This window comes from Apus apus, chromosome 3 (genome assembly GCF_020740795.1).
Source record: "Apus apus isolate bApuApu2 chromosome 3, bApuApu2.pri.cur, whole genome shotgun sequence".
NCBI lineage: Eukaryota > Metazoa > Chordata > Aves > Apodiformes > Apodidae > Apus > Apus apus.
Window position 1 is genome coordinate 71683973 of NC_067284.1, and position 23986 is coordinate 71707958.

Below are 23986 nucleotides of genomic sequence, written 5' to 3' on the forward strand. Positions count from 1 at the left end.
TGAATCTCTTGTCTGCTTATGCCCATAAAGCAGGGATCCAAGAGGGCAGATCCTCTGAAGAAGGTATTTGCTTTTCATATAAATAAAAATCTGACCCAAAGTCCTTCAGATGGTCAATATGTTTATTAGCTATTTGCAGGATTTGTTACGATGTTGGAGATGGCATGCCTCCTCGAGCTCTTTGTTCAGAAAAGCAAGGTGTCTTGCAACCTAAAACAATGAAAATACATAATTACAAAATAAAAAATATCTTTGTATGATAAACCTTCAGGTTCTTGCACAGCTCTTCTAACCTTCCGTTCTCATGCTAATGCTAAGCAACACCTCGCCCTAAGACAGAATAAGGCTTTCCCTGAAGTAATTAATTTTGGGAATAACATCCACAACAATCAAGTAATAGTTGCTAGGGTTTGTTAAAATTAACAGCAATAATATTTGTATCCAACTGGGATAGTCTGAAACATCAGTAACAAGATGGCAGGCCTTGGCAGTAGGCTGCTTTTTGCATGCGCCCTTTTAGAAAGTGCAAAATGTTGAAACCTAATTGTAGTAGAGTCCTTTGATAGTACAGATCATGTACTTCAAAATGCGAGGATCAAAGCCCTCATGCATGTTTTACTCATGAGGAAGATGGAAGTAAATAGCCAGGATGACAATTTTAAGCACTTCATAGTCTACAGTGCAAGACTTTTTCTGCTGGAACTGTGTCTTGCACAACTTAAAGCCTTTCATTCGAAGCTCAGCACTTTACAGGGGGAATTTAAAACAATTTTGAGGCTTAAGACATAAGGAGGAGGTTCAATACTCTGGCACTTTCATATATATATATAAAAAAAATAACAGAATGTTAGGGGCTGGAAGGGAGTCTAACCCCCCTGCCAGAACAGGACCAAAAAAAACTAGGGCAGATCACTCAGGAAGGCATCCAGACAGGTCTTGAAAGTCTCCAGAGAAGGAGACTCCACAACCTCTCTGGGCAGCCTGTTCCAGTGCTCTGTCACTCTCACAGTAAAGAAGGTTTTCCTCATGTTGAGGTGGAACTTCCTGTGCATACATATATGTATGTATAAATGTATGTATCAAGATATAAATAATTATATATGTAAAAAACCCAGCAGTTGCTCTTGCAATATGTATAAAAGGTTGCAACAACAACCTTAATTCCAGCAGGTTTGGCTTTGGTTTTGTTGTGGTTTTTTTCCTTTTAATACTTCAAACATTCGATCACAGAATCACAGAATGGTTTGGGTTGGCATGGACCTTAAAGATTATCTAGTTCCAACTCCCCTGCATGGGCAGGGACAGCTGCCCTTAGACCAGGTTGCTCAAAGCCCCATCCAGCCTGGCCTTGAACACTTCCAGGGACAGGGCATCCACAGCTTCCCTGGGCAACCAGCTCACGTCTCACCACTCTCACAGTCAAGAGTTTTGTTCTAATATGTAAGTATACCCTCTTCCAGCTTAAAACTGTTCCATCTTGTCCTCTTGCTGCAAGACCTTGTAAGAAGTCCATCCCCAGCTTTCCTGTAGGCTCCTTCAGATACTGGAAGACTGCTATAATGTCTTCTGGGAGCCTTTTCTTCTCCAGGCTGAATCTCAACTCTCTCAGCCTGTCTTCATAGGAGAGGTGCTCCAGCCCTCTGATCATCTCAGTGGCCCTCCTCTGGACTCACTCCTAACAGCTCTATGTCCTCCTTGTGTTGGGGGCTCCAGAACTGTAAACAGTACTCTAGGTGGGGTCTCACAAGAGGTGAGTAGAGGGGGAGACTCCTCCCCCTTGACCTGCTGGCCATGCTTCTTTTGATGAAGCCCAGGATATGGTTGGCTTTCTCAGCTGCAAGTGCACATTGCTGGCTCATGTAAAATTTATTAACCAACATCCCCAAATCCTTCTCTGCAGGACTGCTCTCAATCCATTCTCCATTCAGCTTGTAATTTTGCTTGGCATTCTCCTGACCCATGTGCAGGACCTTGCACTTGGGCTTGCGAAACTTCGTAAGGTTGGCATGGCCCGCCTCTCAAGCCTGTCAAGGTCCCTCTGGCTAGTGTCCCTTCCCTCTAGTGTGTTGGCCACAGCACACAGCTTGATGTTATCAGCAAACCTGCTGAGGGTGCACTCAATTCCACTGTCCATGTCACTGACAAAGATGTCAATGGCTGCATGAACTACTGAGGCTGTGGTATCAGTAGAGGGGACACCTCCCTGCAACATATTATAGGTGGGTGCAATAAAGGAAACGTACCTCATTGAGTGAATCCTCCCAAGATGAATCACAATGATTGCCAGTTGCCTGGACGTCTAAGATGATATTAGGGATCCAATTTCCTGGAACAATGAAGCTACTGATCACTCAACATTGAATGAACAAGGGAAAAAGGTAAGTGGGGACAAGAGTTGTTTAGGGCTAGGTAATTCTACCTTTTGTCCTAACAATTTTTGTTATGCTTTAAGAGAAAAAAAAAAAAAGAACAATACAGGGGCTTGCTGGATGAACTACTTGTATTTCTATGAAATACATGTTTATAAAGTTAGGGTGTTTGTTCTCTGAGTCCTTTTGGAAAAACAGGCTTTTTTCTTTCTGAGCAAAGCTCGGAACAGCAATTGCAGGTTCTGCTGTTCTTTCTCAGCCACTGCAGTTGTGCTGCTAGCAGAGAAGCAGCATAATGAAATTTAGAAAAGCTACTTCATGGTCTATTTTGGTACTGATGGTAAAAGCCTCTCCCAGATTAGACGGTACTAGAAAATAAAAAGGCTTGAATGTACCTTTTACTGGAAACAGTGCCAAAGCTAGTGTTAAGTTTCAGGTATGAAGGTATTTATGCTTTGGCAGACACCGTTGCCATTCTAACTTGGGACTAGCACCTGCAGTTTTAGCAAACTGGGAAAGGTAGTTTTTATAGAGCAGCAAAAATAAGATCTGTATCCGTGTGTTGTTGAGAACTGCAGTCTGACTGTCTCAGTTGCTGGGCTAGCCCTGTCCAACAGTTGCCATGTGCTGGGGCCTAGAAAGTAGCAAGCCCAGCTCATATGCTCCCAGTCTCTATTTTTTTTTCACCTCAGAGGGTTTCCTGAGCCTGCTGTGGTTTGTTGCTATTAGTATTTCACACATATGGGTTTAACTCTTTTCAGGCAGATCTACAATGCAGTGATACCTGGTCCCTTTCAAGACTCTGGAGAGTGCATCTTAGAAGTTGAGGTTTATGACTGCACACCTCATCTTTGCAGGTACCTAAATTACTTCAGAGCTTTAGACAGTGGATTGTATCATACAAATGAATGCATTTAAGGAGGGGTCAACCTCTGTGGTGTTTATTTATATGACTACTAATATTCTGGTTTAGTTCACTCAATGTATCTGTAATATTCTTATTCTTTTACCTTTCTGACTTGTTCTGCTGGCGTGATCCAGTGCAGCCTTCCTAAATTTCTGAACATACCGCAAAACTCCTGTTAGCGGTATCCGCTGATCATTTTCATACGCCGTGATAAAAACTGAAGGATAACACTGAGATTTAAAAAACAAAACTAGTTAAAGACCTGACAACTTGATTTTTCTCAAAGTTACAAATTCTTCTCTTTTTATCTGACTGTACTGCTTGTTACAGTTTATCTAAAAGGACATCTGTTGCATAATTACCTGCTCTTACAGACTTGCATCTCTCTAACTGCAAAAGTATTTTGGTCTGAAAAATGACTTCATATTAGAGGATCATTTGCTTGCCAAAGGTAATGAAAAGCATCCTTTCCCTGCTGGCAAAGGTCTGACACGTGTCTGCTAGCTGATGATTACAAAAAAAGGGGGGTAATAATCATGTAATGGATCTCCTTGGAATAGCAGGTTTACTTTTGCAATCTTTCCATACATAAAAGTAACCGGTTCTATATAGTAGGATTTTACCTGATGAAGCTATGCAACACAGCTATCACATAACTTCAAATGTCAAAGTTACAACTCTTTCCCATTTAATTGTTTGCCTCTGAAAAGGTGTTTAATTGGTGAAAAATACCTCCTTCCTCCTGTGACAAACTGCAAAACCCAGAACAACAGAAACCCCCAAAAAAAGGAGAAGATATTTTACATGTTGAGGTTTGTTATGCAATAGAATAATCCATTGCTTCCTGGCAGTCCTACCACAAAAACAGTTTTTGAAATCTATTGATTATTTCCAAGAATGTGTTTGGTTAATTTCAGTAGTCACTTATGACTCCAAATATTACTAAGATTATTACTGAAATAGTTTGCATTGATTCATTTTAACACAAAGCAGCAGCTAACACAATTCTAAAATACTGAGATTTAAAGTACTGAAAAGGTAAAATAAACTACTTTTTTCCTTAAATTTCAGTTATCTGTTTTTGTTTTCTTATAAACTGCTACACTTTATTACTGTAGTATTCCACACAGAGAGCAGAGTTTTACCTGGGTCTTAATATTCTGGTATGGACAGTAGCTTTTGATATACTTCAGACATTTTTCATCTGCTAATGGATTTCCCCATTCTTCCTGTTCTTCAATTGTCAGGGGGAGATGAGTTTGCATCATTGTGTTTAGAACATCTACAAAAGGAGCCTTTGAAGTTATTTATAAAAAAAAAAAGTTGCAATTAGGACACAGAACCTTAAATGCCTAGGTCAAGGTTTTCTCAAACAAATGAGGAAAGTGAAACCTGAATTGGAATGTTTCCAATTCTGAAACTGGTAGAACAAAACAGAAAATACAGTTTAATGTCAAAATCTGTAAAAGGTCTGCAGCACCTCACCTGTAAAACCATGGCTCTGATAAGTTCTGGGTCAGTGTTGCACAGGGCTCCTGCAAGAACTCCTCCTGCACTGGCAGCTGCCAGTGCTGTGTGTTTTGGCTGAGAAAATCCTACTTCGTGCAGCAGTGAGATGCAAGCCCTAAGGTCATGGAGACCTTTGAGTTTATTATGCTGACATCCATCTCTGTGCCAGCGAAGGCCTAGCTCTCCTCCACCCCTGAAATGTAAAGCAATTCAAGTTGGAGTCTCTTCAGAAAACACTGAATGGCAAAGCTTCATTCAGATAATGAAAGGACAGCAGCAGACACAGAATTGCAAAACCACCATCTGACTTTCCAAGTAACTTTTCTTCTAATTATTCTTGTCCCTTATGGCTAAAATACACAATATATATTTTAAATACACAACAAAAAAATCGTGCATGGTGAGTGATGAAACTCCTACCTGCAGAAGGGCACCCTGTGCCTGGTATGCTTGTGTCCTGGAACTCACAGGAAAAGCACCACTTTAGGAAATGACACTGTCATTGCAGGCAATACAAAATAGGACATTACTTTTATAGAGGAAACTATTAAAACTACTTTTTATAGAGGAAACTATTAAAAAGAGAACTAAAACATTTTCAATACTTCTCACTAACACTAGCATTTGTTAAAAAGATTAAAATAGTGTATTTCAGTACCACACTGAGACTGTCAGGATGTCTTCTGTGTAACTTAAATTATGTGATTGTTAGAAAGTGGTTTGTTGGTGGTTTTTTTTTTTGTAGTTTCAGCATTTTAAATACTACATGAAATGTGACATATTGTAATAATCACAGAAATTAAAAATCAATTTATATTCCTTTTCATGCAACTACAATTTTAGTTTTCAGCCACCTGATGTTTCCTTATTTAATATTTGAGTTTAAAATTAACTGATGAGACTGCCAAAATTCCTCATCTTTGATGAAGATGGATTCTTCACCCAGCACTGGCTTGCATCTTAAGATACTTAGAGGGGTGGGAGGAAGAACAGCACAATGCTTACTACTGCATTAGCAGATTGAATATATTTGTATGCTGAATTTGTTTTGGAACTGGTGTTTCAAACAATTGCTCATTCTCCCCTTTCCTTCCCCTGCCTAAAGTGGTTCTTTTGTTACCTTCCTTACCTACTGAACTCTTATCTCAATGAAAACGTGAAGCCTATTGTACACAGTGGTTTTATAAAAACAGATTTGTAGCTAAACTGGAGAAGGAGGGTTTAGCCAATGAAAGAACGAGATGAAGGCTAAATGCTCAGTTGTTGCTGTAGAAGGCAAATGGCTTTCAGAAGATGCAGACAGACCATTAGTACACAATGGCCTCAGAAAGAGGAGGAGGAAGCACATGACTGCACTTTGAACATGTTATCAACATTTGTCTTGAGTAAAGATGCCACAAGAAGTAATGAGACTTGAGAAGATTAAAAGCTGCATACAAACATCCTGTTGATTTAAGAAATGTAAATGCAGTATGTGGTCTTGAAAGTGTAATGTTTTATTCCCCTGAGGTAAATGTATTTTTTAGTTAAAAATGACTTAAAAAAATATATCTAAAAAGAGATGGAAATGAAAAGCATGAAGAATTAGGTATAGCTACATGAAAAAATTCTTTTTGTACCCCTTCAATCACATATCAAAAAATACCTGTTTGCCCCAGATTGAAACCTTACTTCCATTTTGTATTTGACTTACCTAACATGGCAATATGCTAATATCCAACCCTCTTCAATTAACAGCAGCTTCTCTTCTCTGAAGCTCATGTTCAAATCTATGCCATAAGCTCCATATACATGAACTAGAAGTGGTTTCCCGTGTAGCTCTTTAGAATTCATATTATGAAAAACTGTAATTGGCACCAAAGTTTCATCCTGGAAATGAAGGAGTATTTTACAATAAAGGACATTTTAGAAATCTCAATGACACATGGCAATGAAAACTTCAATTATTTATTTTAAAATGTGTTTTTTTGATTACAGTAATTTTTTTTCACTTAGAATGTACAAAGCACTCTTGAAAAATAAAGCAAGAGACTCAACCTCTGCTGTGTAGGCTTATGGATGCAGAGTGTAAAATTCAGTTAAGTGCAACACCTGAGGAGTTTTTAAACTACCAGAACACCCAAGTTTTCCTTCCTGCTTTAACACCAAGAATATCTATTATTAACAAAATTGTTTACCACTTGCTGCAGCACAAACTCTTTATTAACATCTCCTATTTTTTAAACTCAGTCTGTTAAAACTTTCAAGAGCCTTGATCTACACTGTGCAGCTGGTTGTGGGGTGTTCTTTCATTTATCACGGAGCATAGATGCCTCAACTAGCAATTCTGAGTTACACTATACTGAGATTCTTGACTCGTCATGTACTGTTATCTCCTGTAGCGTACCCAGGGCAATGGGAAAAAAAATCTTATCACGACTCTTTCTTGTTCTTCTCTGTAGCACCGAAGAAAACACCCACTGTTTAGTAACTATAGCACCAGCTGCTCTTTACATTTTTTAATCTGTATTCCCTGCCAAATGCATTTTCTTTAAATGGGTGGAGAGGAAGGGAAGAATAAAGGGAATGGGAAAAGGACTGAAAAATCTTACCTTGCTTTTAGCTAGTAAACGTGTAGTGTGACAATTCGTAATAATTGGTACCTCTTGCACAGCTTGTTCAATGAGATTATTTTCTTTAAATGAATATGCAAAACGCTTAGGGGGGTGTACTGGTGAGGTGAGCTGAAAATAGCAAGTGCTGGTGGTAGGTTCAGGATGAGATTCCAATTCAAATTCACAGGCCCACGTAGGTAGCTGAGAAAACACAGCATTTGAAGTGAGACCCTGACGTGGCTTCTGTAAATTTTGCCTAGAGAATGTCAGGGTAATTATCTTCAGTTTGTACATAGCACAATCTGTATTTCTTTTACATTCAGTAATGAAACAGTAAAAAAGTGAAAGACTTTGACAAACTTTTCCCTTAAGGCCACTGGTTAAAGTTCAACAGTGAAATAAAAAAGAAAAATCCAAATTCAGTTTAAAATGGTCGTTAGTGCAGAGGTTTATATTTTTTTAAATTAATACGTTCTTTGAAATGATTCTGCATTGGTTTTGGTTTTTTAGATCCTATTTCCCCTCTGATTTCCAGTCCTATTTCAACATGTTATACAGCCAAGTCCATGTCAGTTGTTATGCTTTTGCTGTGAGTTAGCTTAGTAATGCTAAGCCACTGAAAACCCCTGCTTTTTGACTTGGTTCCTAGTGCCAGCCATTGTGAAGAACAAAACCCTTTCCTGGCACATTCACCCTCAGACACTTACTGCTATTATATTTAAGACTTTTAACTCTGCTAAGAATAAAAGAAATCAAGAGTCATTCTTTGAGACCAGCAGGGACACAGTCAAACCCTCTGCCAGGCCACTGCTTACTTGGGCTAAGCTGCTAGAGACTTCTGAAATTGCAGCAGAAGTCCAAGTTCTCCAGGGTAACTGCTGACCCTTTCTGAATAAATAAGCTAAGACCCTTTTTAAAAAAATGAAGGGTTTCAGAGACCATATAGTGTACTTGGAAAACCTTTTTCTGTAGCAGTTTCATAGAAAGCAGCATTGGTAGCTTGTCACAATAAACTTGTGAGTTCTTCATATTGTTATTTTTCAGGCAAATAAATCAATTAATTATTTCATCTGAATGGTCTCCAGAAATCATGATTTTTAATTGAGCCACCCTGGTTTTAATCCACATGTATCCAGCAACAACTAGAGAAGGGAAGACATATTTTGCACAAATTGTACTGCAGTGTCCATATTTGTCATCTGTATGTTCTAATCTTCTGTGGGAGGCTTATTTCCTTGCTTACACTGGTAAGTGTAACCAAAAATAGGCCCAGTAAAACTGAGTGTTTAAGGACTCAAGTCCTATTTTACATTAGCAATCAGCTGTATTGTAAAGAGCTTGATGGCAGTAAATTGAAGAAAGAACTGCCTTATAGGATAGCTTCTCTCTTAATTTCCCAGGTGCTACAATAAGCCACCACCTGAAATCCTGAAGAACAGCCACAGGTAATACAATTCATCATAATGACAAACTTGGCAGTATTATAGTTTCCAAACTGCTGCTGCTCTTGGAATTTTTAATTGCTTTCATTAGAGTGCTATGCTAAAAAAAAATGAAATAGTGATGGAGAAAATATTATGTTGCTTAAGCCAAGCCGAAACATACCTTTATAGACTGAACTGAGTGCGAAACAAAAGAAATCACATTTAAGTAAAGATGACCAGCATTCTTCAGGAACATAATACAGTGATCACCGAACATCTCCAAGTCTACTAGCTTGGTTTTCTCTTCCAGTGCATAAAATAACTGCCAGTTCTCTATGCCACTGGAAGCTACTGGTGCCTTCATCAACTGTAACAACAAAAAACAACTTTGCATTACTAGGATGTTACATTACTAGGATGTTAAATGTTACAAATAAGATGTTCAAACACAGAGGTGATCTCATGAAACATTTTTATTGCAATAAAAATACTAGTTTGTATTGGAGGGTTTCGCCTGCTAGAACTTGAGGTTTTCAAACTCCCTTTGCATGGGCAAAATGGAAGAACTATTCAGTAACATTTGGAAAAGTAAATTCAATTCTCATAGACTAATCTAAAGATGATTTTTCATGAAGTAAGTGCTTTCAGTGTGTCCAAGAGAAAGGTAGGTGGTTTGGTTATGCAGACTGAGATCACCATTTAAATTTCAAGTATGGGGAAATGACTGCTGAAGCATACTCATTTCCTGACCTTGCCAAAGGAGTTGGGATCAAATTGGCACATAACAGGCAAGACTCCATGTACTACTCTCAGTCTTTCAATCCATGTAGCTCTCTGTTTAAGTCTCTTACATTATTTCAGTAAGGAATGAAGCACAGAATTAAAAGTCAGCCCTACTATTCTACATGATCTGCAACAGGTATCTGAATGAATCCTATGAATCTTTAAAGAAATTCTAATTACCTTATATTCTGCAGGCTCTCCATACGTAGTAAGAATATATAACTCATCATTTCTGTGTTCAACGTGATAAATGACCCCTTTTGTTCTTGCTTGCACAAGGGTGGGTAACTTAAAAGGATGTCTACAGTCAACCAGCCACACTTCTGATGTTGTCTTGCTGTTGCTGTTGATAGTGAGAAAACGTCTATCTTTTGTGCAACATATGTCCACAAAGAATCTGTAAGGAATAATTAAAAAAAATGGTTTAACATTGATTAGTATTAAAAAAAACAACACATTGGTTGTTTCAGAATCATGGGCTGCCATCTGCAAGGTAAGAAGCAGCATGCCTATAAGGAGGCTGCAGTATTTCCAGACTAACTGGTTGCCAAACCCACTCCTGCAGCATTTACTCTGGGATTCAAAACCCCACAATCCCATGTGTGTGGAACCTGAAATCTGCAAGAAAAGATTGTTGCCCAACCAAATCCAGGTTTTTGCATTACGGATACTGGAGGCTCATTGAGATATACAGGCTTAAAAATTCAGGCAAAATGTGGAACTTCTTATGGATCTTGAAACCCTATTAAAAAAAACCAGCAGTTAACAGATAATTAAATTAAAATTGGACATTATGTGGGAACACCAATAAAAAAAGGAAAGCAGGAATTAAAGATAAATTGATAAAAAGCCTAAGTGTTACTGACCTAACTTTGTCTGAAGCAAGTAAGACATAAAAAGACTTAAAAAACATAGTACAGAGGCCTCTGTGAGACAAGATGCTGTTGAAGTAATAAAGCTGGAAAGTAGGAACTGGTTTTGGAACTATTTAAGAATCTAGGAACTATCTACTGGTTTTGACTGCTTCTAAAATCTAGAAAAAAACCCCAGAATGTTAATCAGTGGCTGGATGCTAATATTAGACATGTTCAGGCTGAAATTGAAATTTCCAATGAGTTATCCTAATTAACTGGAATGTCACATCTTGGGACATACCAGTTTCTTTGCCATTTTGAATCTTTAAGACTGGATGTCTCTAAAAGCAAAACAATGTCCAACCAAAGATCCAGAAGATTTGATCAAGAAACTGCAGGGTTGACTGCTGTAATCTGCATTATACAGTTCAGATACATGACTGTGATAGTGATCCCTCGAGACTTCAAAAGATTTGACTGGTGAAGGAAAAGATGCTTTAGATAGCATTTTCAGTGTCTTTAATCATTTGCAGGTGGAGGAACTATAATTGTTTTTGGTACTGTTGTTTTTTCTAATTGCACCCTCTTGACATCTTTAGGAGGACGGGCACAGCTGTGAAATGAATCAGCCTCCTGCCTCTCTAATGCACACAAATTTGGCAAGAGCATGGCACTGCTTTCAGTAAAGATTCCAACAGTTCATCTCTGCTGACCTTACCTTTAAGACAGTCAAGCTGAAATGCAGGTTATTCTTCTTCTTCTCAAGGACTCTAGCACCGATACTACTTTTTTGTCCTTGTAGCTATTTTTTTTTAAGAAAGCCAAGAAATTTTCAGCTTCTAAACCAAGAAAAATGGATTGCACCTAGAAGAGCTGGTGAGATGTAGAACAGAGCAGCTCAATGCCAACACAAAAGAATGTCTTGCCATCTCCAATGAACAAGTGAGTTCAGTTATGAGCTGCAATAGCATATGAACCTTTCGAGTAAGTTTCTAGTAGATTTACTGTAATGACCATGACCTTCAGAATTATGCCAACAGTTTCCCTGTGGGGAAGTGTCAGGTCAGTGCAACTTGATTGTCCAAAAGCATGCATCAAATGCAGCTTGAACAAAAGGATCTTATTTTCTCCATCTCAACTGCTGATTTTTTTTGGGTTTTTTTAGATGAAAGTATAATTGAAATTTCTTTACTGAATATGTAAGTTGAATTAGGAACAATCACAAACATTTATGGAATGCTGTAGAAATCTACCACGTTTCATGGCTGAAAAACTAGTTCTGCACTCAATTCAGCAAGAGCTTTCTTGTCTTCTGAAACTGCTCCTTAAAGAAAGGTTATTGAGAGGGTATTCAGTCAACAATAGTTCTGTCTCTGGGAATGCTATAATGATTTTGCTCATCCATTACCCAGAGCAAGGATTAGCCTGAACTTCTATGTTTTTAAAAAGATGTATCAGACATCAATAGCAGAGAAAACAAAATGAAATCCACAGTCTGATTTACCCTGTATGAAACTGTCACACATTTATTAAAGGACACCCTGACCTGAGACTGACCTTGACATTTATAAACTCAGCTGAACTCGTGAGGTAAGAGAGGAAAGTTAAATCTCTGTTGATCACATATCAAGAGGGGAACAGAGAACATTCTGAGACTGCATAAGGCACTACTGACAGCAGAAAAAATCTAAAAAAATGCCTTTTACCATTTGAAATATGATACGGAAGAATTTGTTTTCCAAACCAGTTACATTTTATACATAAAATACTTTATGTATGTAAAGGACTTGTTATATTTTAGTATTACCTTGCATCTTGTTCTGTATAAACTAACTTAGTATGTTTCTGATTAGCGAAAGTGGTCATAAACACATTCTGGCATTTAAGATTCTTCTGACTTGTGTAATACAGAACATCATTTGTAGCCCATTCTGGAAAAAAGACAAACACATATCAAAGTTGGAACAGTCTATATATGTAAAGTATATATTATTACTGGTAAAAAATGGAGCTCCATAAACACTGGTCCCAATGCTGAAAATGGGACTGAGGACAGCATTTCTACATCCCAGAGGCTGGGGTAAGCCACAAAAAGATTTTTCCAGTTTTCCCTGAATCCCACAGAACAAGGATCTCATAATATATTAAAAAAGAAAGAAAAAAGGAAGAAAAAAGGGCAGAGGACAAGGGTCAGGAAGAGGAAGCTCTTGACCCTGTGAGAGTTCTGGAGGCAAGAGGAAAATAAGAGTATGTGTGGCTGTTTAAAACTAAGCAGAGAAACAGAGGCTTAAATGGAGTCAGCAAGATAATAATGAGTGCTGCACCACTGCATGTGACTGCATGCAAACCATTTAGAGAAAAGAGATGATGCATGTGTCCCATGGGTACTGCTGAGATCTAAGTTCTTCAGTTTTCTGTGCTTGTGTATGTGTTAACCAACATTAGAAATGTATAAATAGAGAAACTTTGCTATTCTGAAGTTTAGTAATCTGACTGACCCAGCCAAATTGCTGCTATCTCTGCTGCTCTAACAGCCACCAGAATGATGTTTAATATAGACACTTAAAAAAACTACTGTATGCTGTCTTATGCATAAATACTGATTTTCAGTGCAAAACTCAAGGAAGTACCACACTGAAGAAATGCAAACAATTTGCTATCTGCACAGCAATGTGGCTTTAAAATGCACAGTTGGCTGAGGGTTCACTATGAAGATCTAAATATTCAAGACCTTTCATTTGTCTGCCTGCTATTGCTGACCATGCTATACAAGCATCCACTTTGCAAGCAGTCATAACATTTATTTTTTTTCCTCAGATCGAGATACCGCTGTATTTTGTGATACCTCTGTACCTCACTTACACTTGAGTAGGTTTACAAAATGGGTGTAATTTCTACCATTCCAATAGTAATTTTTTGTACTCTATTATCTGCCATAATCTGTCACACCTATGGAGGCAATGGGGATCTGTTTTTTTCAAATGTACTGATTCTCCAGAGAAACCTAGAGAGCTATTCAAATCGACTACAGTGAAAAATGTCACTGATAAATTTTCAGGCCTGGTTTCAACAGGCATTATAAACTTCAGTTTTGCAAACACTTAGTTAAATTCCTGCTACTCTTCATTTCTGGAACTAGAAAGTTTTACCTACAGTTTTAAATTCATGCCCTGCCCAGGCAAATTCCTTACTGTACTATATATATACTTGATGATAGCTAAAAATATAATCCAAAATAAAAGATGTGGAACTTGTATACACACTATTGCACTCCTTTTGCTAGATTCTTTAACATACCACACAAAAAAAAGACTTCCCATTCACTTCAGTTTACCTCTGCTTATTTTAACAGCAGCGTAAAGCTCTGTAATCTATTATAAAAGAATTGACTTAAGGCCTCTTTGGGCTGTGAATGGTGACCCACATCCTAGAGTCCAGCTGAAGTTCCAGCCAATGCTTAATAGTTAGGCAGCACCTGCACATTTTTCAGTGAAGCAATGTGCCTACAGCTATCAGTGACTACAGTTGTAGCTGTAAGGGTTTAATAACTACAACATTTCTCAAAAAGATCTTTATATTGCAAATAGTTATGTCAGTATATTTTTGAAGAAGTGTATTGAATTAAATAAAGACGTGTGACTGTTCAAACATGTATAAATGTTTGCTTTTACAATGAACAAGAACTTGTATCATAAAAGCAGTCGCTTTTCACCCACATGAGATAACTTGCAATTGTGCAGTGTGGGAGAAATAAATTCAACAGCTATAAGGATTGAATCTAAAAATGTTGCTTCCTTTTTAAAAAATATCTTACTATTACTTGTAGACTTACAAAAATGTTGTGCTGAAAGCAGGTGTGATCCACAGCACATTTATAATCAACTTACCAAAACTAAATACATTTGAAATTACTTTTTTCACCACAGGAAAATCACCAAGTTTCATAATAACGCAGGTTGCCTCTTCAGAATTTTCACTTTTTAAGCTGATGGCCATGTATCTCTGATCTGGAGAGATTCTGATCCGTTGAATGAAGGCATCAGAAAAGCCAAGATCTTCAGTACTGAATAAAATGTCAACATTTGCTTCATCTACTACATACAAAAAAAAAGAGATAGCAAGAAAATAATGTAATTAAGGCCCTATCATAATGAACAGTTGCTGTTAATGCCTGTATTTAACAAGTCTGCTTGCGGTATGCACAAGCACACTACTGGAATTTATTAACACCAAGTATTTGACTCATGAGGTATTTGCAAATGCACTTTGTAAAATAAATTCAAAAAATCACAGTTCCAGGAAAAAAAAAAAGTATTGTAGAGGTTATTAAAAATATTCACAAGTGTAGATCTTGGCTTCTTGTAAATGTGTTATATTTTAAAGTTTGGATACCTAAAGCACAGTTGTTTTTACTAAATACAATTAGTAATTTTTCCCCCATCCCCTCAGATATAAAAATCATTAATATGCCGTTCCTTTCTCAAAATGTTGTTAGGGCTCTGAGAAGAAATGACTTCTCTCTTTCCCGTCCAGAAACTTGCCTTAATATCAATATAATAGCCCCTAACTCCCTTCACCTTGCCTTTTGAGATTCAGGATTCTAGAATCGATCAGTAAAGAATTTTATAAAAGTATTTCTAGTTTAGGTATTTTAAGAAACAGAGCAGTTAAGGTTTAATATAAGAAAAGTACACTAAGCGATACATGTATAACATTATAGCCATTGTACCACCTTAGGAAGAAAATCCCTTACCATCATCTGCTTTTGAAAGAAAGATGCAGCCATTCTCTTCAAAGTACACATTCTCTCCAACCGTGATCTGTTCAATACAAAACAAACATATTTCAAGTCCAACATATTCAGTTAGACTATTTCCTTAGAATCCTTATATTCAATCATTGTTCTGCAGAACACAACTGTAACATACACAAATGGCAGAATATAGGACATACATTCGATACTAAAGAAATATTGCAGGCATTGGAAAGGTGCTTTCAGAGTTAGGGTACGTTAGCTACCCATACCTGCTCTGAATTTAACAAAAGGCTCAGATTAACTTCAATTGCTCGTGTAACTTCCAGTGTCTTGTATTTTTTATCAAAAAGTCAGATGATTATTGTATCTTTATTTGCTTTTTCTCAGGGATGAGAAATGTTTGTACTTTTTGCCACTTACCCTTGGGCTTCCTGAATTCAGTGTGTACTTGTTGTGCAATTCTTCTAATTTTGTCTTGATTCTTTTTGTCATGGCTTTGTATCTTGCAGAAATATCATTCCAATTTTCCTGCTCTGATTTCAGAAGATCCTTGGTTAAAAGATCTGATGTTATTATGGATGTATTTTGTGTCATTTTTGAATGGATTTTTGATCCTTCCTGCTGAGAAAGGAAAGGCAACAATGGCTACAAACCAGCACTCCATACTCCAACATGAATATATTGAAGCAATACTGAGATTTCCTGAGCTACAGACCCCAAACCATCTTTTCAATGCTTTCTGATCTAATATGGAGGCACTGTCAAATGTGCTTTACTTGACAAATTTACTGATGTCTCCTCTTAAAAATTCAGGGTGTGCTCTTTTTCTAGAATGAGTTTTTATTTAACTTTTATGAAATTCTGTTGTTTTTTCCTCCTTCAGAGATGTTGTCTCCTGTCTTAAGAGTGTAGTTTCTCATTTCCTTCCCTTGACAACAATGCCACCCACACCTCTATCCCTATACCTACAAGTCCTAGCAGCTTGTTCAGTTTCTCATGCCAGCTCATCAAAAGTGTTAGTGTAAACATTCACAAAGTGCAGAATGAAGTGAAGCAGTGAACTGCTACGGGATCTGCAACAATTTTATCAGGAATAAGCTTAAGGATGTGGTTTTCCACAATCCATGAGCAAATTACTGCTACCTCTTTGCCAGCAAAGCTGTCTTCTTTTCAAAAAGTGTTATTAACATATTAAAATTCCTAACACAATGCTACCCTTCTTTGCATGCTGTAAAGTCTTGTTTGATCAAAGCTTAACATACACTGCAGTACCTAACACTGCACAGATCACACAAAGTAGCATTTTAAAAGATTCCACATATTATGTCAGTGTGTCTAAACTTAAGAAGCAGTACACATTCTTTTACCCCATCCTCACTTTGCATCAAAAACTGATAGTTTGTTCCTGGTTTGTCTTCACAAATGTGTGTCATTTGGTCTGTGAATGTTGTGAGTAGACTTTGAATGGAGAAGAAACTATCTGCTCCAGTTACCAAACTCCCTAATCACTCCCCTAAACCACATCATTTATTAGGGCATATGAGTGTTCATTACTGGTTCAGACGAACAGTCCCTCCAGCCTAACAGATCAGATCAGAAGCATGAGTCAAAACTGTGAAAGCCTCTGGAGAAGCTCTGGAGCAACTGTCTAATTGGTCACAGTAAAAAAACTGCAGGATGTGTCAGCTGTGCCACAGTCACTGGAAAAATGGTTGCAGCACCATTCCCCAAACCAGAAGCAAGCAAAAACCGCACAGCAGCCACAAATACTTAGGGAAGTGGAAGAATGAGACAAGCACAGATTACATTCCCCAACAGGTACTCCCCCAGGCTTCTACGATTGTCACTCAAGAAGTTCCTGAGCTGAACCTAGTCTCTAGATATTTTTAAAGTCTCTTTCATGTACGTGTATCATCTCCCCTTGTACCTATGTAAAATTTTAGCATCTACAGCCTATTTTGGCCATTTCCACACTTTATGATTTTTTTCATTAATTCCCCTCCTTTTGTTTTCAACAGTTCCCACTGCATTTATTTGGAAACGTTGTACAGAGCTGCTGGCCACAGTGTAACCATATATTATATTTCACACACAAACTTAGGAACTGTTTACATCGTGGTTAGACATAACAATCTTTGTGTCACCTTTGAAGAAGTGCTGTTAACTTGAAACAATTTTAGAACAATTACACATCCATCTGAAAACATGTTCAACCTAAACCAAAACACCACTCTTTTTAAACAGCATTTATACAACATGCAGATAAATCAGTTTACTGCATTATCATACTGCACTAAGCCTTTATAGTGTCTTGAGCAAGCTCTGTATTAGAAGCAGGAACAGAAAACCTGAAATTACTCCAGATCATCCTCTGACTCTGTGCATGACACATTGCCACTAATTTGCACAGTATTTACTTACAGAAATAAATCCAAGAACACTTTAAAGTATAGTTTATCACATGTGAATACTATTATGAGAAGTCAATAGAATATTTTAGTATTTAATATGGTGCAAACCATTATTTACTGGTCAGCACAGAAAAAGGAGCCAGCTCACAGTGGTTAACTCGGGTGTCATCAGTCTGGACACTTGCCCTCTATGCTGGCTGAACTCTCCCTGCACTCCTTTTCTGGAAGATACCAACTTTAAAAAAATTGTTATGGTAGGAAAATTTACAAAAATGCACCTTTACATCAAAACAGTACAGGAAAGTTGAACAACAGTACGTCTTTGAACATAACTGACATTCTAGTATTTATTCCTGTTTCAAACTCTGTAGGAAATGTGTTTCCTCAACATTTGGAAAATACGGCTGGCTTCCTTAACAGGTGCCAGGGTGGTTGTTAGCATTAAGCCTACACTTAAACAGCATACCTTGCAGGAAAATAATCTCCATGGCAGGATGCTTCCAGGTGGCAAAGTCCTGCATGTGCACGTACTTCTTGAACAGTCCAGGATGTGGCTTTTTTTTTGTTTTATTTTACTATAAAGACATATTGTTTGAAGATGGTTATGCTTAGAGTAGCATCTCTCACTGAAAATAAGGCCTTGAAGAAGATTTTGCAGTCCAACACACGGCGTCCTAACCTTCATTTCTTGATGCTCAACCTGAAATTTCTGAAAATCCCAAACTGCTGATCATTTACACTGTGTGTGACATACACAGAACACAAACTGAAGGCAACACTTCCTTTCTTTCAGAGAGTTGAGACTGATTCATTAACTCACGTAAGAAACAGTAAAACTGAAGCTATTTTCTTAACAACTGGTACACACAGCTTAGCTTGCAGATGAACCTGCGTTACTCCAAAACGTGCTTCCCGTGGGCTGGAAGTTTAACGGAACTATCAATGAAGAGAAAGGAAGATGCAACTGTGCACGTTGCGAGGCTGAAAGACCAAAAACCGCGAAGCTTTTGGAAGTTTTCCCCCCTCTTTGGAAGAACGCCGTGACAACACGACCGCTCTACCTCAAGAAGATGATCTGGCGGGCAGCAAGAGCTGCACAGGGCAGCGGCCCGGCCTGAGGCCCTACGGGGGGGAAGGCCCCGTGGCTCTCACGGCCGCCGCCCCGTCGTCCCGAGCGCGGCCCGGAGAAGCCGATCCCGGCCCCGCTCCCCACCAGCCCGGCCCTCACCGCCGCCGCCGAGCCGTGCCAGCGCCAGGCAGCGCCGGTGCGAGGCCTGGCCGTCACACGAGGGGCCGGCCCGGCAGAAGATGGCAGGGGGGCAGGAGCCGCCCCCGCCCCGCTCCCGCCCCTGCCCGCAGCCAAGATGGCGGCGGGGCGCCGAGCCGGCCGCGGCGGGCCGGCACCGTGATGGCAGAGCGGGGCGCGGACCCGCAGTCGCTCCCGCTTCTCCCCGCGTAGTTTCGCCCCGGGGTGCAGAGGCCACAAGCGACCCGAGGTCCCCGGTGCGCCGGGAAAGAGCCGCGTGCCTTCTGCCAGCAGCCCGTCTCCTCAGCGCTGCCCCGGGCGGCCGCGGAACACGCTTTTGCCCGCAACAAAGATGGCGGCCCCCCGCCTCCCCCTGCAGGCCTAGCCTGGCGCTGGCAGCTGCGGCAGGTCCCCGCCGGCCAGGCATGGCTGAGGCTGCCGGCTCTCCGCGCCGCCCCGCCGCGGGCAGGTGCGGGGCGAGCGGGGCGGGGGCGGCGAGAGCCCGCTGGCGGCTGCTGGGACAGGTAGGGGCAGCCGGCGGGCGGAGGGGCTGCTGGGGTGGCGGGGCGGGGCGGGCCGGGCCGGCGGCGCAGCCCGGAGGGGAGCGCGTCGCTGCCTCCCCCTGCGCCGGGGCGGTGTCCCCTGCTGCCCCTCCGCCCGCGGGCTGCGGGGCCGCGGGGCCGGTAGCTGCTCCCCGCTCCCGTCCCCGCCGTGCGGGGCTGCTTGTGCCGGGGGGAAGGGGGCGGGGAATCGTGCTGGCGCTGGGAGGCGTGAGGAAAACCGAGCGGTGGAAATCCGCACCCCTGAGAGGGGGAGGTTGCGGAGGCTCAGGCTGCTGGGGCTCGCAGTCCTCTTCCTGGGGGGGAAAAAAAAAAATAATAAAAAAATAGGAATAGTAAATACATCTGTACGCACACTCGCAGGGCTCTCCAAAGTGTGCCCGCGGCAGAGCCCCAGAGCAGCCCGTGGTCTGACGAGCGGTGTCCGCGGGAGGGGGGCAGCCCCGCTGCAGCCCTGGTGCTGGGACCTGCCTGTGTGGTCTGGCGGTGCCCCTGGAGCGGGGCATCTCGGCTGCTGCCGTCCAGCGCCCACCCTTCACCTCCCTGCTCCCGCCTTGCATGCGGAGCTGAGGCGAGACCCCCGCGTTGGTCTGGAGGAGGGAGGGCAGGAAGAAGCGGCAAGGGGTACCCAGCCGCTCCGGGAGAGCAGCAGCTCCTCGGCTCCGGCCCGGAGTGCTTTTTTTGACCCTCGAGGAGCAGTGCAGAGTGGGGAAGGATTCCGCGGTAGATGAAACAGATGGCACAGTTTCGTTAGTTGTTACTGTATTGGATGTGATGGTTATGGCCCTAAATGAAACCTTTAGTTTTTGCGCAAAGGGACGCCTGGAGAAGGCAGGCGGTGGGTCTGATGGCAGCAGGGGCACCTGGCTGCAGTTGAGGGGCAGAGTGGGGAGGTTAACGCTGACCTTTTACTTGTTTGTGTTTTCAGTTTGTAAATTTGCTAGTCCTGCTCAACAGGACAAACTTCTGTTGTATTACACTGTAAAACAGGAAATGTCAAAGTTGTTGGTAGGAATATCAGGTTTATCTTTGCAGGTTTCAGTTCTAGCAGACTAAACAAGTTGCGCTCTGTGGCTATGCTAGTTATGGTTTCTTTTCAACATGCTGCCTTTGTTATATCCCTGCCTCTTAAAATCCAGGAGCTTTTCATAACAATTGAATGGAGGTGTGTGAGGTGGGTGTATTTAGGCATGTGGGGGGAAGACTTCCATTTCTTCCTCAAGCTACATGTGTCGGTGACCTTTTCCTCTGGAGATGCCCTGGGTTTTTCCATGTTCTTTAGCTTTTATGTTGATTTTTATGTGGTACAATGAGCAAGGATCAATTTAATCTCACTGGTACATCTGAAGTAAAAGACAGTTCTGCAGTCTTTACTACAGCAGTGCTTGGATCTATCTATGGATTAGGTATCAACCTTCCTTTACATCCATCTTTAAAGGAGCACTGTCAAAGTATTCCTTACAGTGCTTTTAAAAATGCTTTTCACACTGCTTATAATAATGCCTTATGTGAAATCAATTCTGTGGTATGTTTATATATTGAATTTGCTTTCTTTCAATGCATACACAAATTGATTTGCTATGGTAAGGATTCTTGAGTGCATGCTCGCTGATTTAATTAAGAAAAAGGCCCTTTTATCAGATATCCTACGGAGCTAGCATAAAGAACCAGGGGTTTGCATAATTACCTATGTGTTCTTTACCAATAAATTTCTTTATGTATGTACTGAGTTTGAAATTTGGCAATATTTTTAAACTTAGCTTGTCAGAATCAAGGAAAATTTTTTTTACTTAAAAAAAAAAAGCTAAGTCACACAGTGTGCATTTATAAATGACTGGAGTAGATTTGGTACGGCTGAGTTTCAAGCTCTACCAGTGTGTGCAATTGACAGCATTAGCCAGTCTGTTGTCTTTAGCAGGGAAGTTAGAGGAAGAGGCATAAACTAAGTTGTTCCCTATATGTACACTTGCTCCTTATGGAACAGAGAGTTTAATGAAAACTTTACTGAAATCTGTAAGCTTTATATATTTATTCTGCCTGTTACCTTCCTCTTGCTTTTCTTCTCACAGAAGTCTTGCTTACCTACTTGGTAATGTACTTTAGCTTTCAGAACTGAAAAATAAAAGCTAAAATGAGAATGGGACAGTGGCTTCTTTTTCTTTCTTTTTATTCCTCTTCTCAGCAGAACTTCTAGAATTTTTCTTCTCTTCTTGTTCCTCTCTCTGTAGAGTGCCTGTGCTCCAGAGGTTTTCCCATGGTTTTCTTGGTCTTGAGCTTGTACATTGTTTACAGTTGAATACAACAACTTGGTTTTCATTTCTACTGATGATATTTAGGGATGGTGTGGTTATAGATTATGCTGTAGCTGATGATGTAGAAACTTTCTTACGTGTAGAAAATACCATGTTCCTGTCAGTGCCAGATTTGTAGTCAAGATTTGTAGACCATCAGCTGTTACTGAGTTTGGCTTTTAGTCTGACTAGGCCATTCACAGTGAGATACGCAAAGAAATACTGGGACATTCATGTGACTCCCTTTCTCTGTATGTTTTTTTGTTTGTTTGTTTGTTTGTTTGGTAGGTTTTTTTAAGAGAGAGCAACTTTAGGTTTTATAGGGAGTCCTAATACTGTCGTTAAATAACGAGAGTCCTGCAATTGAGATGTGTGGTAGTGTTTTACTAGAGTATTTCTGAAACAGGAGACAGTTTGGTGATGCTTTTTAAAAAATGTTTTTCTGTGTTAAAGAAAGAATTGCCTTAGAATTTGATATTGCTTGGTGAGGTTAGAGAGGAAAGAAAACACAGGTTTGAGAGTGAGAAAACTGCAAGCTAAGAGTTTGTTTTGGTTTGGTTTTGTCATTCTAGGTGTTGTTTCTTGTAAGGAATGTAATTTTTGAAAGCAAGTAATTCGTTACAGAACCTAAAATATTACTTATTTAGGTAATATTTGTATGTATGACCTGTGTACAAGCTTTGTGTACACCTGTAAAGATCTTATGCAGAACGTAAGTCCTTTCTCTGCTGAAAGATCTTGAAGAGGGTGAAACAAGGCTTCTGGTATTTTGTAAAATAAAAATATGCAGGGAAGCTTAGCTGTAGAAAGTAGAGCAACCACCAACCCCAACCAAAGAACAGTAGTGTCTGGTGATTCCTTCCTCACAATAGTTCTCTACCTCTGCCATCACTAAACCCAAGGATTACATCTATTCTGCTGAGAAGCCTTTAGCTTGCTTTGATACTGGCTACTGGTTTCATAGGTCCCTGGGATGTGTTCATTTATATTGTTAATGTGCAGGAAACCGGGGAGCTTCACCTTCCTTAGGAAAGCATCATGGAAAGACAGAAGACTATCTTTCATCCTCATCAAAACATTATTAAGAGTTAAGATGTGTTTTTCACCTTTTGGCTTTTGTGAGTGGATTATGCTATAGCAGCAGCATATCTTTATGGTTTGTAACTCAATTGTAATGCTTTTAGGAACTGATGAGGAAAAAAATACTTTAATCCTTCTATAAAAATACAGTAAGATATAAAGAATATAACATCATCTTCCTTTGTGCTCTGTTTTCTCAGTTATATATTGGTTTTAAAAATATTTTTACCTGCTATTATCATTTTCAGATCTTGGACCTCTTGATTTTACTTTGAAGCTGAAGGAGAAATGGTCTTCTGAGTACTCAGGCAATCATAAAATTTGCTGCTAACCCAGAGAATGCATTTTAGTTGTCAAAGTGATCTGTTTTGTTTCCAGACATGCTGCTATTATGTGAAGGCCTTAATTCTGCTAGTCTTTTAATTTGGTTCTCCTGTTTTGATATTTTTCCTGTATCGTCTACGTGTGTATTCTTCCCATGTGTTACAGAAGTAGAAGAAATAGTGTGGACAGCACACAGCCATTTTTATTACTTTGATGAAAATGCCTGTGCCTTTCATAAGCTGAGACCTGCCCATGAGAATAGATCCCAAAGCAGTAAACCCAGTGCATCAGACCTGCTGTTAGAAGCTAACAGCATATCAAATGCAATTGCTCTGCTTATGTATGTAGTATTTCCAAGATCCTGCAAGATAATAATAGGTCATTGCACCAAATTGTAAGGCTGTTTGATGTGAGTGCATTTCCAGTTAAAGTCAAATGTTGTGCACAGTAAAAAGAATCACTGACCCATTGTTTTGTTGTATGGATCCCATATGCAAAGCTTCCGTTTCAGGTTTCATGAATCTGCACAGATACTTCTCATTTGACTTCAGATTTAGCTCTGGTTGGCAAAAAACCTGCATTGTGTCACTCTCCTACTCAATTGTAGCTCTATTTGTAGTGATGAGTTTATTTTCTGTTTGTTGTGGGGTTTTTTTCTCATCACTGTGGACTGCTTATGCGTCTTCATTTAAAAAAATGCAGCGGTTATTATTTATGCATTCCATCCAATGTTAGGAGAAAGAACTCAAACCTGGGTCATGTCTCCTTCTAGATCACTGACCTAAAGAATAAACCTTTTTATCTGGCAGGGAAGTGCTAGTTGTCTTCTGTGCAATGATACAGCCCAAATGGGCTGGCTGCCGAGTTTTCCCTATGGA

At 40.0% G+C, this 23986-nt stretch overlaps 2 protein-coding genes and 1 long non-coding RNA gene across 6 annotated transcripts in view; 2 read left to right on the top strand and 1 right to left on the bottom strand.

Moving 5' to 3' along the window:
• Positions 1-108: 108 nt before the first annotated feature.
• Positions 109-18928, bottom strand: PREPL (prolyl endopeptidase like). Of its 3 annotated transcripts, none has more exons than XM_051613853.1 (14): positions 18074-18928; positions 15617-15814; positions 15194-15260; positions 14328-14534; positions 12248-12371; positions 9767-9983; positions 8985-9170; positions 7377-7580; positions 6479-6654; positions 4762-4978; positions 4422-4571; positions 3380-3506; positions 2244-2326; positions 109-210 (listed from the first exon to the last, which is right to left on the bottom strand). In XM_051613853.1, exons 1-14 carry the CDS (start codon positions 18290-18292, stop codon positions 130-132), a joined length of 2256 nt encoding a protein of 751 aa, XP_051469813.1. In that variant the 5' UTR covers positions 18293-18928; the 3' UTR covers positions 109-129. The 3 variants fall into 3 exon arrangements, with proteins under 3 accessions (XP_051469813.1, XP_051469814.1, XP_051469812.1); XM_051613854.1 differs by having other exon boundaries at positions 14328-14531; positions 15617-15817; XM_051613852.1 differs by having other exon boundaries at positions 15617-15817.
• On the top strand, positions 2290-15788 carry LOC127382363 (uncharacterized). Its single transcript, XR_007888936.1, has 5 exons — positions 2290-2378; positions 3131-3226; positions 8780-8824; positions 11040-11382; positions 15706-15788. It is a non-coding gene; the product is annotated as an uncharacterized LOC127382363 (long non-coding RNA).
• Positions 18929-18981: 53 nt separating the features above from the next.
• CAMKMT (calmodulin-lysine N-methyltransferase) overlaps positions 18982-23986 on the top strand; it is a 222510-nt gene continuing 217505 nt past the window's right edge. For both annotated transcript variants that reach the window (XM_051614202.1, XM_051614203.1), the window contains exon 1: positions 18982-19377. In XM_051614202.1, the coding sequence (XP_051470162.1) occupies positions 19279-19377 (99 nt within the window). In that variant the 5' untranslated portion in view covers positions 18982-19278. The remainder of the gene's footprint in view (positions 19378-23986) is intronic.